The sequence below is a fragment of the Hippocampus bargibanti genome, linkage group LG12, assembly GCF_051943395.1.
Source record: "Hippocampus bargibanti isolate YZ-2025 linkage group LG12, ASM5194339v1, whole genome shotgun sequence".
Lineage (NCBI taxonomy): Eukaryota > Metazoa > Chordata > Actinopteri > Syngnathiformes > Syngnathidae > Hippocampus > Hippocampus bargibanti.
This window is the reverse complement of record NC_142745.1, coordinates 22,537,351-22,555,363: the sequence shown is the minus strand read 5'-3', so window position 1 is coordinate 22,555,363 and position 18,013 is coordinate 22,537,351. Positions and strand designations below refer to the sequence as shown.

Genomic DNA, 18,013 nt, shown 5'->3' with positions numbered 1-18,013 from the left:
GAGAACAAAATCTAAAACATCAAAATCACCTGAACAGAAAAATAGAAAGTATCAAAGAAAAACCAAGAGTAAAAGCCTGCTAAGATCTGAAACAAACCTGAAAGGGTGAAGCAAACACATACACAGCATACGATGACCTGACCTCGAATGGTCGTGCCGGGAGTCCTTATGACTGCCACTGATTGGAACAACCTGCGCGGCTGCGGGCAGGGCCAACAGCGCAACCCGTTGGTCGCCAACCAGATCATGACAACAATTGGAGAGTTTCTCCCTCCCATCAGGTCTTTTGCCTAGGTGTCATCCTTGACTGCACACTATCATTGCACTCCCATATAAATAACTTAACCCGGTCTGTGTACTTCCACCTATGCAATATGTGGCGCTCCGTGTGTATGCCAAAAAATAGTTTGTATGCCAAGGTTAAATTTTCATAAATTTAATGTTCGTAAACCAAAAAGTTTGTAAGCCAAGGGGTTCGTAAGCCAAGGTATCATAAAGTATCGTGATATAAAAATGAATAAATGATCATTTTAAAAAATGAAAACAAGAATAAAAAATAAGACAACAAAGAGAAAAGGCAAAGACCCGCCGTGTTGAGACAATCTGGTGTTGAAGAAAGCACCAAATACCCCCAAAAACTTCTCATTTACCGAATGTTCAAGCGGCGGCGATGCAATCAGCTCCGACATCATTCAAGTGGCCGTCATATTTAATACGAGACTGCTGCATGTTTTTGACCTCTCGTGTGAATCGTGATCTTAAACACGGAAGCGGATCGACAGAAGCAAAGTAAAAATGCATTCAAGTTGCAGACAGTGAGTGACAATGAGATTGCGGCCACTGCTGGAAAAGACACGCTGTTGCAAAGTGCAAATAAAGGCTGTCAAAAGATGGAAGCAAGTGGAAAAACAACATCCGAAGGCTACTTGCTACGGTGGTGGCAAACCGAGCATGCTGGATGCAAGAGAAACGTGAAGATAGCGGAGGAAATGGGCCAAGAGAGGGAAGTACTCACGAATGGTTAAATCCATCACTTGAGATGCCAAGCAGAAGACAGGATGCTCATACATCTCTCTCTTTTTGCCTACAGAGAAAGATAGCCAGGCATGCACAAGCCCCCGTCAGAGAAGAAGACCACCATGGCCCAAAGGTTCCACCAAGGCTTTCAAGACCCATTTCAAACCGTTTTCTTGCGACGGTGTCAATGGGGCGTTTTACATTGTTGACTATTAGCTATCTAGCTGGCTATCTATTCGCTATCTGGCTAGCTAGCTAACTATTTATTAGCTAGCTGGCTAACTATTTATTAGCAAGCTATTAGCTAATATCTGAATTAATTCCAGGTTGAGTGAATGCTGGCGCGTGTGGCTGCCGATGCTCACCCACAGAAGAACTTATCCTGTGACTGAAAAGTGAACTTGAGAGTTTTGAAAGGCACTTATAATTCTAATGTATCATTTATTATTGTTATGTATTTGCTATATATTTGCTATCTATCTAGCCCACTGGCTATCTAGCTCGCTATCTATTAGCTGTCTAGCTAGCTATCTATTGGCTATCTATTAGCTAGCTAGCTTTCTATGTATTTCAGTTACTTCTGGGTTGAGTGAACGCTGGCGCGTGTGGCTGCCGCTGCTCCCCCACAGAAAAACATATCCTGTTACTGAAAAGTGACCTTGAGAGTATTGAAAGGTGCTGATAAATGAAATTTTTATTTTTATTATTATTATTATTATTATAACACCCAAACTGCCCAATTTCTATCTGCATAAAATGGAGGAAAACAGCAAAATCTACCCTCCTCCCATGCACACAATTGGACTGCTTTGTGCTTCAATGAGCATGAAAATCTGTCCAAAGGAATTTATTGATTGATATATTGTTCATATTTATGATGTCAAAGACAGGAACAGGAAAACTGCAAAATGTGCTTGCGCAACCGAGTGTCATTCTCATCCGTTTAATTCAACTTCCCGTTGTTAAACAGCGATGAGGGATCATGACCAGCGAGTATCAAAAGATGAGAAGGGCAAGGTGGGAATGGTCATCAGAAAGCAAGGCGAGGGGGTCAGGGGTCAAGGGGCGGGGCATCTAGTCAGCTGGAATGACCAAATCAAGACTCAGCTGAAAGAAAAGCCGAGAGAGGCATGGTGGAAGTTAGCAAAGGCAAGAGTGAAGATTGAATGCATTTTTACTCCTTGTTCACTTCCAACCATCAAATGGGGCAAACAGAAACAGGATGGCATCCATCTTTTTTGCCCACTTATCACTTCAAAATAACATCAAGCGCAGGAGATAATTAGCTGTCAGGAAGACAAGAGCACCATACCAAATACATCCATCGAGGAAAAGGTGTCTTCAGCCGTCATCTGGACTTCTGCGAAGGTGTCGGACGCTCCTCATCCCAAGAGCTTCGTCAACCAACTAAAATTGTGCTGGTAACCCCAGCACTGCCTAAGGTGGCAGTGTCAGACAAGTGCTCTAATAGGTCGCTGATCTAAGGTTGGGACAGCAGTAGACTACGCCTAATGAGGCGAAGCCAGAGCCAGAGCCTTATGTGGTGACACCAGAGCCAGGGATACACCAATAGAGGTAAACAGATTGGCTTCAGGTAGTGCTCCACTGCTCCCCTTAACCTTATCAGAGCAGAGATCTGGCACAGCCACTTCTGTCAATTTGTGGAACTGTCAAGGCTTGGAATTGAAGCGGATTTATGTAGGACGGGAGATGTGAGACAATCTCTTCTGGTCAATGAATGCTTCAGCTTGGTGTTTGCTTTCAACATTTAGCTTGTGTTAGACATGCACATTCCACCTCCCTGATCCACTGCTGAAAAGGAGGTTTTGATCATCTCCTCTTTCAACTAGAACTGCTTCATGTCACAAAGAACGTGCAGCAAGTGCTGAAGAATGAATGTCATCATATTATTTGTTATTATTTATTAGTTTTTTTTTTTTTTTACCTTATGTTACTTCCGGGTTGAGTGAACGCTGGTGCGTGTGGCTGCCGCTGCTCACCCGCAGACTGTAAAGTGTCCTTGAGAGTTTTGAAAGGCGCTTAGAAATGAAAGGTATTAATATTACATTCCACCATGATGTCCCTGATCCACTGCTGAATAGGACGCTTTGATCCTCTCCTCTTTCATCCAGAACTGCTTTATGTCACAAAGACCGTACAGCAAGTGCTGAAGAATGAATGACTCTCCGTGTCTTTGTGTTGTCATATTATTTTTTAGTTTTTTTGAGTTTTTTTTTTTTTTTACTTTATGTTGCTTCCGGGTTGAGTGAAGGTGGTGGGCAGGGTGCGGAAGGTCCAGTAGTATATTCCGCGCCCTTGTTTGGATTCTTGCAGTGTGCAAGTCCTTGAGAGTGGGTAAGGACTATTAGCTAGCTAGCTGGCTGGCTATCTATTGGCTATCTTATAGCTATCTAGCTAGGTTATTATTTATTAGAATTATTCCGGGTTGAGTGAATGCTGGCGCGTGTGGTTGCCGCTGCTCACCTACAGAAAAAATTATCCTGTGACTGAAAAGTGAACTTGAGAGTTTTGAAAGGCACTTAGAAATGAAATGTATTATTATTATTATTATTATTATTATTATTATTATTATTATTATTATTATTGTGTATAGAGGGCCAGGGTTACCAGCACAACTTTAGTTCATTGACGAAGCTCTTCAGATGAGGAGCGAAACATCCGACACTTTCAAAGAAGTCCAGATGACAGCGAAAGAAAGCTTTTTCTTCCATGATGGAAAATGTAAAATAATCTGGTTTCAAGGCTGCTCATGTGATGAAATATCCTTGAAACTGAAAAACACAAAAAGAAATCCAGAAAGAGTTTGAGGGATGTTGTTTTCTAAACATCTTACCTTCCATTTTGGCGTACTCTGACAAGCGCTGGTAATTAACCAGAGCTGCTTGCTCCAGACACCTCCGAATGACAGCTTTGACATCTTCTTGTGGAACCGGAGTCACCACATCTTTCATCAAAACCTTTCAGCAAAAAAAAGAAGAAGAAGAATAAAAAAAAAAGTCTCATTTTCGACCACTCCTCCACGGTTGCGTCGCAGGTGAGGCAGATTTAGCAGGGAAGTCCAGACATTTCTTCATTTATGATACAAAGTACAGTGATACCTTGGCTTACAAACTTAATTGGTTCCCAGACAGAGTGTGTAAGGCGAAAAGTGTGTATCCCAAAACTTAATTTCCCATAGGAAACCATTAAAATGCGAATAATCTGTTCCCAGGTCTCCATAAAACATCATTTTCTACTTTCTAATTTTCTAAGCCTTAAAAATACACAAAATATACATTATATTATGCATAATAAATGTGCTATGGTATTATAATGAAATAAATAAACTGTACTGGATAATAAACTGGTTTTATTGTCCTTAGTGATGGTCGTTGATGGCTTGATGGAATGGAGTCATCAGCATGAAACACTTGATGAGGAACGTAGCCTTCTTCTTTCACCATCTTGAGCAGGGGTGGGCACTTCTGGTCCTGGAGGGCCACCCTCCTGCATGTTTTCCAAGTGTCTTTGTTGCAACACACCTGATTCAAATGAGCAGGTTCAATGTAAGGCTTCCGCAGAGCTTGGTGATTATCTGATTATTTGAATCAGGTGTATTGTAACAGGGAGACTGAAAACATGCAGGAGGGTGGCCCTCCAGGACCACGAGTGCCCACCCCTGAATTCTTGAGGAATGAGCCCTTGTCGGTGGTTTCTCTGCCATAATTTTACCTTGTTCCTCATCTATTGTGTTCTGTTTAGCTGGGTTGATAGCTTTTTGCATCAAGTGTACAGATGGCTTGTGCGGGTTATTTGTGGAGCCTGATTGATGGGAATTTTAACCTTGCAGGCTACACTCTGCGTTTGAACTATCAAAGTTGAAACAAGTCCGAATTTCATTGTTTTCTATCCATTTTATCACTCTCTCTGTTGCCTGCCTGTTTCTTTAATGTTTAAACCACCTCCCTTGACTGCTGCATTTTTGACCGTTCACGTGGCTTTAACCAAAGACTGGGGGCGGGGAATAGAGGACAAAAAACAAGTCGGCTGCCATTTTCTTTTATGGAGAACGGCCTCACTCTCTCTCTGTTTGTAACCCCTCCCCCCAACTGCTGCGTTCTTGACCAATCACGCGCGGCTTTAAGACTCGGGGCGGGGAATAGAGGACAAAAAACAAGTCGGCTGCCATTTCCTTGTTAGGAGAATGGGCTGGTTCGCGAACGACACATCACTCATTGTGGCACTCCGTGTGTGTCCCGAAAAATACTTCGTATGCCAAGGTAAAATGTTCATACATTTAACGTTCGTAAACCGAGGTATCACTGTATTGATATAAAAGGCATGAAAACAAATGACATCACTAAAAAGTGTAAGTGCACTCACCCTTTCAAGCAATGAGAGAGTTGCTTTCAGCGCCCCCTCCGGTCGTCCAAATGGGAAGCAGTACCTTTTGAAAAGAACGAAACATTTCATTCATCTTGCTGATTTGGGTTTCTCATGATTGAAGCAGCTGATCAAATGCTTGAATTTTCCTGACCTGAAATGTGTAATCTGGTTTTCCAACAGCACCCGAAGTCTTTCTCTGATCTCCTCAAAACGCTCCTTTTCCTCCACCGTCACAGTCCCAATTCCGTCCGGTCTGAAACATAGTACAGGTAACATCCGACTTACGACCGGATCGGCTTACGACCATGAGACGTTTTATAAATTGTACGCCCGACGTAAAAGTTGCACGCCCTGGCCGTCCGGGCAGGCGTTATTTCAGACACTGATATTAGCATAGTTGACAATAAAACTGACTGACTTTGACTACTTACAACCACAACCTCCAGACCCTAATTTTTACATTTTTAATTATACGCATGGCACCACAACTCGCTAGCAGGCCGGCAACGCATACAACAATTTTGGTCAGCCAGCCAGCATCTCACGCTCGCACAGCAATCGACCGTGTGATGGCAACTGAGGGCAGGGGGGAGTCATTTAGCCTCCGAGTCTCTATCCATCATTTTGAATGGATTTCGACTTACGATCATTTTGACTTACAACCGTTTGGTCAGAACGGAACTCGGTCGTAAGTCGGATGTTACCTGTATTATCTAGCTAATAGCTAGCTGGCTAACTATTTATTAGATAGCTGGTAGCTAGCTAGCAAACTATTTATTAGCGAGCTATCAGCTAGCTATCGAACTATTTATTAGCTAGCTAGCTAGCTTTCTTTCTATTTGAGTTATTTTGAATGTGTTTCGACTTACGACCATTTTGACTTACGACCGTTTGGTCAGAACGGAACCCGGTCGTAAGTCGGATGTTACCTGTATTTACTTTTTTTTTTGTTCTTTTGACTTCAAGATGGCGCCTCGATAGTTGCTGCCTTTACATTAGCTTCTGTATTTTGTTTTTCCACTTCTTTCTTTCCTTTCATCACTTTGCTGCTGTGAAATGTCAATTTCTCCACTGCCAGACTAATAAAGGTCAATCCAATCCAATGACAAAAACCCTGGCACTGCAGTGGACACATTTTTCATATCATCTGGCATTGAATGAGTTCATTTGAAGTTCTGTTTCCATCTGAATACAGTGATACCTCGGCTTACGAATGCTTTAGCTCACGAACTTTTCGCCTTACGATCATTAAATTCACGAGAATATAATCTTGGCATGCAAACTAGTTTTCGGAAAACACACCGAGCACCACAATGGCTGGTGGACTAGTTTTCTGGCGTAGAACACCAAACCACACGGTCGAAGAGCGCCACGGTGGCTGGCGGACTAGTTTTTGTCACCCCCTTCCTTTGAATGCAGACGTGGTTTGTTATCGAGTGGGGTACTTCTGCTTTTTTGGGACCTAAGTGCCTTTCAAAACTCTCAAGGTCACTTTACAGTCACAGGAAAACGTTTTTCTGTGGGTGAGCAGGGGCAGACACATGTGCCAACCCGGAAGTAAATCAAATAGATAGAAAGCTAGGCAGCTACTTTGCTAGATAGATAGCTAGTTGTGTTGAGTTCATTCTGTCTTCATATTATCTGTTACAAATTAGGTAGATAGCTATACAGATAATGGATAACTAGTTTTACCAACACCCTCTCCGAAAGTGGGGCGCAGTTTGCCGCCGTCCACTGAAAGGACACATCAAAAAGAGGTGGTGGTCATTGGGGGTCGGCAGGGCGTGTCATGTCTCCCACTACTCATCATCCTGTCACAGCCACCAGTCCAGCGCCTCTCCTGTCACATGCACTCTGCTCAGACTCCACCCAGGCCCCAACGTGTCACATGGGATAAATGCAATCCAGATGGCCATCCTCGCAGATGCACACCTGCTTAACAACCACTATTTACAGTACAGTGATACCTCAGCTTACCAACTTAATTGGTTCCCAGAAAGTGTGTGTCAGGTGAAAAGTGTGTATTCCAAATATTAATTTCCCATAGGAAACCATTAAAATGAGAATAATCCATTCCCAGGCCCCCATTAAACATAATTTTCTACTAAATAAGTCTTAAAACTACACCTATGCCTTATTTTATGTATCATAAATGTGATATTGTATTATAATTAAAGAAATAAACTGTACTCTATAAAATAAAGTCGTTTTATTTACCTTTGCGATGGACGTCAATGGATGACGAACTTCCAAGTTGCCTCTTGATGATATCCGAGTGAAGTTGCCGTGCTTTCTCGGCGATCATACCCTCACTCACACGGTTTCCTGCTAGCTGCTTTTCGTTAATCCAAATCAACAAGTTTTTCAACCTCTTCTATTGGTCCCCATTAAACATAATTTTCGACGAAATAAGCCTTAAAACTCCACTAAAATATACCTTATTTTATGTATAATAAATGTGCTATTGTATTGTAATGAAAGACATAAACTTTACAGTATAATAAAGTCATTTTATTTTCCTTTGTGAATGTAGTTGTCAATGGATGATGAACTTCCAGGTTGCCTCTTGAGGATATCCAAGTGAAATTGCTGTGCTTTCTCGGCGATAATGCCCTTACTCAAACTGTACCCTGCTAGCTGCTTTTCTTTAATCCAAAAAAACCTCTTCTATTGCCTGAAACCGTTGCCTAGACAACACAGAAAATCCCTTAGCCACACGTAGCAACGGTCGACTTAGTGTAATGATACTGGGACGCTAAGTCACACAAACGCACACCTCGTTGGTGTTTTTCGATGATCTCCTTCTTCTGCTTGACCGTCATTTTCTTTGGTGTCCTCTTCAGCTTAACACTAGCCTGTGGTAGGGCATTTTTTGCACCCATAATAGCAAAAGGACTCCACTCTATAACAAACCACGTCTGCACTCAAAGGGGGTGTGGGAAACTAGTCCGCCAGCCACCGTGGCACTGTGTGGTTTGGTTCCTCCACCGAAAACTAGTTCATATGCCAAGGTTATATTCTCACAATTGTAATGTTTGTAAGGCAAAAAGTTAAGCTAAAGCGTTGGTAAGCCGAGGTATCACTGTATTTGCAACTGGAATGTTATTTGCCTGATATTTCGACAAGTTGTAGGTAGGTAGGTAGGTAGGTAGGATAGATAGGACAGACAGACAGACAGACAGACAGACAGACAGACAGACAGACAGACAGACAGACAGACAGACAGACAGACAGATAGATAGATAGATAGATAGATAGATAGATAGATAGATAGATAGATAGATAGATAGATAGATAGACAGACAGACAGACATGTATGTCGGGACTGTGTGTGACACACATGTATGTGGGATGTATGTAGCAACTGACCTGAGAAATAAGATCATGGCAAGAATGAAAACTGGGCAAACAAGAAACCGATTACAACGGCTATGTGAAGTACCACCTGAAAGTCTCATGGAAACTGTGAATGCAGCACTGAGAACGATCATGGAAACCAATGAGCTGATATACACCTCAGCATCAGTGATCCTAGAGATGCTTGGCTACAATAGCAACCATGAGAGCCACGAGATTCATTACCCACCATGGAAAAGACGGTTGGAGGCCAAGATCAAGGCGGCTCGGAAAGATGTGAGTCAATTGACGGAGACCCAGAGAGGTGTGAATAAAAGGCCAATACCCAAGAGGTACATGCAGATAACCATACCTGAAGCACTCGAAACTGCCAAACAAAGGCTCCAGGCCTTGGCCAGTCGCCTAAAGAGGTACACGAAAGAGAATGAGGCCAGAAGAATAAACAGGCTGTTCGCAACACAACCTGCGAAAGTGTACGCTCAGTGGCAGGGTTCGAACAGCAGAGCAGACCCTCCAAGGCTGGAAACTGAAAGATACTGGAAAGGCATATGGGAGAAGGAGGTCTCACATAACAGCAGTGCACTATGGCTGGTGACTCTGAAAGAGGAGCACAGCAACCTCCCTGAACAGAACCCAGTTACCATCACAGCGGCAGATATACAAGGAAGAGTCTCAGGTATGAAAAACTGGACGGCACCAGGCCCGGATATGGTCCACACCTACTGGCTAAAGAAACTCACAGCTCTCCACGAGCGCCTAGCAGCACAAATGAACCAGTTGGTGATGGATGGGACTCACCCAGGATGGCTAACCGAAGGGCGAACAATCCTGATCATGAAGGATTCCTCAAAGGGTGCAGTTCCTTCCAACTATCGGCCAATAACCTGTCTCTCCACAACATCAGCTGCTGGTTGACAGAACAGTCGCACAAGACTGCAGGTCCCGACATACCAACCTGTGCACAGCCTGGATTGATTACAAGAAAGCATATGACTCGATGCCACACACATGGATCACTGAATGCTTGGAGTTGTATAAGGTCAACAGGATCCTGAGAGCCTTCGTTGCAAACTCGATGAGGATGTGGAAAACCACACTTGAAGCCAATGGCAAGCCACTAACGCAAGTGTCCATCAAATGTGGCATATACCAAGGTGATGCACTCTCCCCACTGCTGTTCTGCATAGGACTGAACCCCCTCAGCCAGATAATCGCCAAGACAGGCTATGGATACCGCCTCAGAAATGGAGCTACGATCAGTCACCTCCTCTACATGGATGACATAAAGCTGTCTGCTAAGAGCTAAAGGGACATAGACTCCCTGATCCACACAACCAGGATCTACAGCAGTGATATCGGAATGTCATTCGGGCTGGAGAAATGTAGTCGGATGGTGACTAAGAGGGGCAAGGTAGTCCACACTGAAGGGGTCTCACTCCCTGCAGGAACGATAGCAGACATTTAAAACAGCTACAAGTACCTCGGTATACCACAGGCCAATTGCAACCTCGAACTAGCAACAAGGAAAGCGGCTATGACCAAATACCTCCAGCGGGTGAGGCAAGTCCTCAGAAGCCAGCTCAATGGCAAGAACAAGACCCGGGCAATAAACAGCTTTGCCCTGCCAGTGATCAGATACCCTGCAGGAATAATAAGGTGGCCAAAGGAAGAGATTCAGACCACGGATGTTAAGACCCGAAAACTCCTCACCATGCACGGAGGGTTCCATCCCAAGTCCAGCACCCTGAGACTGTACACAAACCGTAAGGAAGGAGGCCGGGGACTAGTGAGTGTGAGAGCCACTGTCCAGGATGAAACATCCAAGCTCCATGAATACATCAAAGAGAAGGCTCCAACGGATGATGTACTCAGAGAATGTCTCAGACAATGGGGAACAGATGATGAGGTGCTGGAAGAGGGACAAACATGGGAGGAAAAGCCCCTACACGGGATGTACCACCGAACCATAGCAGAAGTGGCTGATCTCAAGAAGTCCTATCAGTGGCTAGAGAGGGCTGGCCTAAAGGACAGCACAGAGGCACTCATCCTGGCTGCCCAAGAGCAGGCCCTGAACACCAGAGCCATAGAGGCAGGGATATACCACACCAGACAAGACCCAAGGTGTAGGTTGTGCAAAGAGGCACCTGAGACAATCCAACACATAACTGCAGGGTGTAAGATGCTGGCAGGGAAAGCCTACATGGAGCGCCATAACCAGGTGGCTGGCATAGTCTACCGAAACATCTGTGCGGAGTATGGACTGGAAACCCCAAGGTCAAAATGGGAAACACCTCCCAAGGTGGTGGAGAATGACCGGGCAAAAATCATGTGGGACTTCCAGATACAGACTGACAAGATGGTAATGGCCAACCAACCAGATATCGTGGTCATAGATAAAGGGGAAAGGAAAGCTGTTGTCGTGGATGTAGCGGTCCCGAGTGATGGGAACATCAGAAAGAAGGCACATGAGAAAATCGAGAAATACCAAGGGCTCAGAGAGGAGCTGGAGAGAGCCTGGAAGGTAAAGGTGACTGTCGTGCCTGTGGTGGTCGGAGCACTCGGGGCAGTGACCCCCAAACTCGACGATTGGTTGCAACAGATCCCGGGAACAACATCGGATATCTCGGTCCAGAAAAGCGCAGTGCTGGGAACAGCACGGATACTGCGCAGAACCCTCAAGCTTCCTGGCCTCTGGTAGAGGACCCGAGCTGAAATGGGGACAGACACCACCAATGGGGGGTGAAACGAGGATTTATATATATATATATAAATGTGATTTCAACAAAATGTCACAATGTATTATTTAAAATAACCATTAGTATGAATGACTTTCCGTTCCTCATGATTGGTAAAAAAAAATCCATCCAAACGTTCATAATGAAAGTCAACTTGCCGGCTCCATACGCAAGGTGACTTCTCGTTAGCCTGCACACAGCTCAATAGCTTGCACGCTTGCTTTCTGTTGCCTCTCACAGAAGTACAGTAAAGTCTCGTTATATCGATATTCTCGGGAGTTGGAAAAAATATCGATCTAACCGGACTATCGATATATCCGATCCTGCGGCATGTACATTTTCTCCTTGCGTTCATAGAAATAGTATCGTAATAAGCGGTACTATCGATATAACGAGACTTTACTGTATATTGATGCTAACGTTAGCATGGGGCTTGTCATAGTGCCACTGACATTTGACTGTTTTATCCATGGGATTGTTTCATTGAAATTTGGAATCGATCAAATTAAAAGCCGTTCTCTCCACAAAGGTGAATCAACCTGATGTTTTTTTGTACTCATCCGCTTATTCAAAAGGGGGTGTTAACCTGTTTCGACATCAACGGCACTTAAGTCAGTATCATCCAATCAAAATGGCGCTTTCCGCCAACACATGCCGAAACAGGAAATGAACAGCAAAAAAGCGAGAATACACATTTAGTTTGATCTGGCCATTTTGGTCTGATAAAGTCAGAAATCGGCGAAAATTGTAATCACTGGGGAGAGGAGACATTTCTTGAAAATGACAAAAGCAGGAACTCACCTTTTGGGGGACCTGAGATCCCTTTTCTTGACCAACTCAATGATTTTGAGTTCTTTCCTAATGGTTTGGAGAGAAGGCTCGGGGGAAGAGGGGAAAAGTGCTCGCTGCAGTTCAGCCTCTGATACCGGCCACTTTAACAGCTCGGACACACGCTGACTAATCGTGTGGAATTTGACAATTTGGTGGGCAGTGGAGGTTATTTTGGTCACATGGACATGGTTAGGAGGTTCAAAAGGAAAAAGGAAAAGGGGAACATAAAAAGCAACATGATGAGAATCAATGGCAAAAAAAACATTCGCTTCTCATTCAAGAGGTTTCGTCAGCGAACTAAGATTTTGCTGGTAGTTCTATATATATCCCTACTGTCCAGAGGTGGCGGTGCCAGACTCTGCTATGGTAGGTCCATGCACTATGGTTGGGGGGGGAGCAGAGGATCATTTCCTGAGGTTACACTGATTAAGTCTATTGTCCTGGCTGAATATGGGGTCTACGACTTGCCTGATTGCCCCATTTGCTCTGGTATGACCTCATCAACATAAGACTTAAAGGACAACCGATGTCACTTTTTTGTTTCTTAACTGGCATCAGAAAAACGTTTTATAGCATGTAAAATACCCAAAATGATGTATGATATTTTTATTCAAATGCAAAACACCAATAAAAATGACTTCAAGTGTCCAAAATCTGCAAAAAAAAATTGAGCTGCGAATTTGGCATTTTCAGAAAGTCCTGCCCCCAGTTCGTGACGTCACGCCAAGACGTCTTGCATTGCTGGAGAATCAAAACAATGGCTTCAGATTCGGAGAATATGCTTTCTTGTTACACATCCACTTATGAATATGATTCAAATAGTTCTGAAGGGGAAAGGCAACATTGGGGGGAAATGAATTACCCAAAAAGAGGCAGAAAATGGGGTCCAAGCTCTTGTGATGAATTTATCAGCCCATTTCCACAGGCTGATAAATTCCCGGATTTCATTGAGCTTGGTCACCCTCTTCTGGTGGCTTTTTGGTGAAACACGAGGTTTTCAGACCAAACAAGTACAGCAAAATACATTGACATGATGGAAGGACTGCTACAATGTCTTTTTTTTGGTCAGGGGCGTTCCTTTAGTGACATCACGTACGGACTCGTCACCAACTCAAAAACAAGACTTCCGGAATATTCAGCGCGAGTCTTAAAAGGTAAAATATAGCTATATGCGGTGGAATCTTTGTAAAATACGCTCAGTAGAAGTCATTTGAAGCCATTTTACAAATTATGGACACAACTTGTCCGGAGACGTCAAATGATAGCCAAAAAATGTACAGTGGATTGGAATATGTACAATTGATGCAGTTTAAATGGTTATGCATGTGTAAATTAAACATGAACTTTTTTTAAAATGTATTTTTGGCATATTAAGGATACCGAGAGAGCTGCTGGAAGCCAAGTCATCAAACTGCAAACGCCTGACTGGTTTGATTGCATCATTTAATCTGGTACATTAGATTTATTAAACTTAAAAAGTTAACATGGATAAATGTGTTTTATTAAATTAAAGGATTACATTCATTGTCATGTTTTTTTTCTCTTCAACCTTTCAGCCCCCTGTGCTATATTCTTAATTACCTGATGAATATCATACTACATGTAGGTATTTTTTATATTGAACAGAATTTTACCTTTTTAACATATATTGGAGTATTTTACACCATTAGTTGAGACTTCATTGATTGTTCTTTCTTTAAAACAATCTCAAGTCTCACATTCTCCTCTGCTCTTACCAGCAACTGATGTTCATTAATCATTACAGTGATGAAGTTGTTAAATTGCAATAGGGATAGTGCGGAGGTTCCAAACTATTACGAAGGATATGCTTGGATTTGAGCTATAATAATCCGTAACTGTCTTTAATTTGGACCCACTAGAATCACACCAACTTTACTTTGCTTATCCAAACACGTACTCATTCTTGAAAAATGTTTAATGTAATTGCAAGCCTAACATGGACTGGAGATGCAAACTGTGTTCTACATCCCTGGATACTCGGGCGAAGATGACTCCGAGTTCTTCAAGACATGCAATGTATGTATTACCTGACTTAACAGGTGAAAAGTGTGTATTCCTGACTTTTGTTGTGTTTATTTCACATCTTCTGCTCAGGGGTTTATTTGTTGTTTTGGTACGTGGACATGCTGTGCATTTTGGTACTGTTATCATTTGTTTTATCAAAGTTTGTTTTAAACCTTAATAAAAAATGTGAACTAAAACAGACGTGAGGTGTGTTTTTGTTTTTAGACATAGAAGGCAAATGTAAGTACAGTATACATGAATATATGTTTTCATGGAATATTATAAATTTGAGTTGGTTAAGCTTAAATATGAAACCTAATTTTAATTTAAAAATTAAGAAAACATTAGAGTAAACTGAAAGTACATATTTTAAGTTCAGACAAACTCATAAAATTTATTTACACTACTCAAACATTTTGAGTAAACTACTTGAACATTTTGAGTTAACTGTACTCAAACATTTTGAGTTAACTCTACTCAAACATTTTGAGTTAACTGTACTAAAAAATTTTGACGTAATCAGTTGCCATATAAATTTTGAGTACTTTCAACTTGTTGGGTTTTACAGTATATATATATATATATATATCAAAAACTACCAGCGAATTTTAGTTCACTGACGAAGCTTCTTGGATGAGAAGTGAAACGTCTGACACCTTGAAAGAAGTCCAGATGACGGGTGAAGAAACCTTTTCATCAATATCAATTTTGGCAAGGATAAACATATCACAGACTATTTTTATCGGTGCGTCACGGGAGACATTCTTTTCTACCTATTTCCGTGGACGTGAGAAGCACAGAAGGCAAAACTGTAGTGCAGAAGGGTTGGGTCAATCATGGCTCCGTTCTCCGCTCTCTCCAGAAGGTCACCCAGGTAGCACAAGTGGCGATGACAGCCTCGGACCCCGTAGCGAGCGCAGTATTCATCCAGAACAAATACCTGGCCAGGACTAAACCATCCCTGGATGGAGACAGGGTGGGACACTATGAAAGACTCGATGGACCGAGACAAACGGAGCATTTGGCAATTTGCTTACGAGGCAGGAGTAAGAGTCATTGAGTCTGTGATCCAAAGTGAGACGCTGGACCAGTTCAAAGAGTGAAGCGTGGTCAAAGTTGCAGGGATTGGCTGAGATAAACTCATCCATGCCGTGCTTCTGGGCTCGATCCGCATCTGCCCTCACCAACCATCCAAAGAACAAAGATAGAAAAGAAGGGCACAAAGAAGTAAAAAACACGTATTAATATGGTCGGAATCATCCCATTGGCAACATATTTTGTCAACACAGTGATAGCTTAGCTTACGGACGCGTTAGCTCACAAACTTTTTGCCCTATGAACATAAAATTCGCAAGCATATAGTCTTGGCATACACCAGTTTTCGGCAGACGAACCGAACCACACGGCGCGCCACGGTGGCTGGCGGACTAGTTTCCATCACCCCCTTTCTTTGGGTGCAGACATGGTTTGTTCTCGAGTCGATTACTTTCGCTATTATGGAACCGAAAAAGACCCCACCACAGGCTAGTGTTAAGCCGAAGAAGACATTGAAGAAAAAGACGGTCAAGCAGAAGAATGGGGATCATCGAAAAACACCAACGAGCTGTGCGTTTCTAAGACTTAGCGTCCCAGTAGCAGCACACTAAGTCGCCCATTGCTACGTGTGGCTAAGGGTGTTTCTGTGTTGTCTAAGCAATGGTCTCAGGCAATAGAAGAGGTTGTAAAACATCTGTTGATTTGGATGAACGGAAAACAGCTAGCAGGGGACAGTGTGAGTGAGGGTATTATTGCCGAGAAAGCACGGCAACTTCACTCGGATCTCATCAAGAGGCAGCCACATCAACGACCATCACAAAGGTCAATAAAATGAGTTTATTATACAGTTTATTCATTTCATTACAATCCAATAAACCATTTAGTATTATACATAAAATAAGGTATATTTTGTGTAGTTTTAAGGCTTACTTAGTAGAAAATTATGATTTATGGGGACCTGTGAACGGATTATTCTTATTTAAATGGTTTCTTATGGGAAATAAATGTTTGGCAGACGAACCGTTCGCCTTACACACACTTTCTGGGAACCAATTAAGTTCGTAAGCTGAGGTATCACTGTACTTGCTGCTCTTCCAATTGTGTACGATACGATACTTTTGAATGGATGTTATAGCTGTCTAGCTAGCTAGCTATCTAACTGTCTATATAGCTATTCAAATCTGTGTATATATACATATATATGTGCATATATATGTGTATCATATTATTTGTTATAATTTTTTATTTTTTTACTTTTTTTTAATTATTATTATTATTTCAATGCATCAGCCTTCTCATACAATTGTAATATCTTGCAGAACGAATTGGTGGCAATTCTCCTTTAAATTGCTGAATTCAACTGGCTTCAGCGGTCATAAATGAAGACACTTCCAGACACATTCAACATTGAACGAAAGGAGAATGATGACAAAATTGGCGCGCAAACGCTTAAGAAGATTGCTTCCTGTTCGTGACATTTTGTCCTCTGATATTCATTTACACCCCAGGTGTCAAAGTCAAGGCCCGGGGGCCAAATCCGGCCTGCTACACCATTTTTATTCGGCCCACGAGAGCAAATCTCACTTGTGAAATTCCATAAAGTACCAACAAAAAAAATCCAATTGTCGTATATAAACCACAATAACAGTCATTATTTATTACTTCCAATTTGAAAACTAGTCATCCTCTCCTTTTTCATCTAGAAGTGCTTCATGTCACAAAGAGGGTACAGCAAGTGCTGAATAATGAATGAATCTCTGTCTTTGTGTTGTCATATTTGTTAGGTAGTTTTTTGTTTTTGTTTTTTTTTACTTCAAGATGGCGCCACAAGAGTGGCTGCCTTTCCAGCATCCTGTATTTAGTTTTTTCTACTTCTTTCCGTCCTCTTCCTTTCATAACTTTGTTGCTGTGTCACTTCTAGGTAGAGTGAATGCTGGCGCGAATGGCTGCCTCTGCTCACCCGCACAAAAAAAAAAATCTGAGACTGTAAACTGTCCTCGAGAGTTTTGAAAGGCGCTTAAATGAGTTTGTCATTGTTATTATTATTATTATTAGTATAGTAGTAGCAGTAGTAGTAGTAGTAGTATTTCGCTGATACTTTGCGAATCTTTGGCCTGATTTAAAAGCAAAATCCCTCAAATGACTTTTGTGAATTTCCTTAAGGTGGTCTCGATAGCTTTCTCTTGCTCTCCCTGGGTCATTTGTGTTGTCTCCTTCCAATTGGAACTCAACTCTTGATTTCTATTCATTGAACAGCGGGAAACGGTCTTTTGGTGCCAAGTGCCCAGATGGTTCGCATGCTGTTTGTTATGGACAATCCATGATGAGATCAGGAACAAATCACTCCGGAATAGGGTGGGCCTACACACCCTTTCAGGTCTTGCTGTCATTGACCACATGAGGATTGGGTGAAACCCACCGTCTGGGTACCAAGGGTCAATAAGTATGCCCTCACCTATTATGCGCCTCTCATCATGGGCCTACTCCAGAGTGTCCAACCTACTCAAAAGGACTGTCACCCTAACTCAAACGGTGTGCCGATGCAAGTCCTTCTACTGTGTGCCTAGTCTGAACTGTCCTGCCTTGCACATCAGCTTGGGTTCCTTCTCTTCCAGTCAGATGATATT

General features: G+C 42.5%; 1 protein-coding gene across 10 annotated transcripts in view; it reads right to left on the bottom strand.

Moving 5' to 3' along the window:
• Positions 1-18,013, bottom strand: part of cadpsa (calcium dependent secretion activator a) — a 181,088-nt gene that overhangs the window by 96,773 nt on the left and 66,302 nt on the right. For 4 of the 10 annotated variants that reach the window (XM_089009909.1, XM_089009911.1, XM_089009910.1 and 1 more), the window contains exons 12-18: positions 15,389-15,525; positions 15,125-15,312; positions 12,297-12,452; positions 5,555-5,656; positions 5,401-5,464; positions 3,872-3,995; positions 1,016-1,084 (exon numbers count right to left, since the gene is read on the bottom strand). In XM_089009909.1, the coding sequence (XP_088866035.1) occupies positions 1,016-1,084; positions 3,872-3,995; positions 5,401-5,464; positions 5,555-5,656; positions 12,297-12,452; positions 15,125-15,312; positions 15,389-15,525 (840 nt within the window). The remainder of the gene's footprint in view (positions 1-1,015; positions 1,085-3,871; positions 3,996-5,400; positions 5,465-5,554; positions 5,657-12,296; positions 12,453-15,124; positions 15,313-15,388; positions 15,526-18,013) is intronic. The other 6 variants (XM_089009915.1, XM_089009916.1, XM_089009918.1 and 3 more) reach the window with 3 other exon arrangements.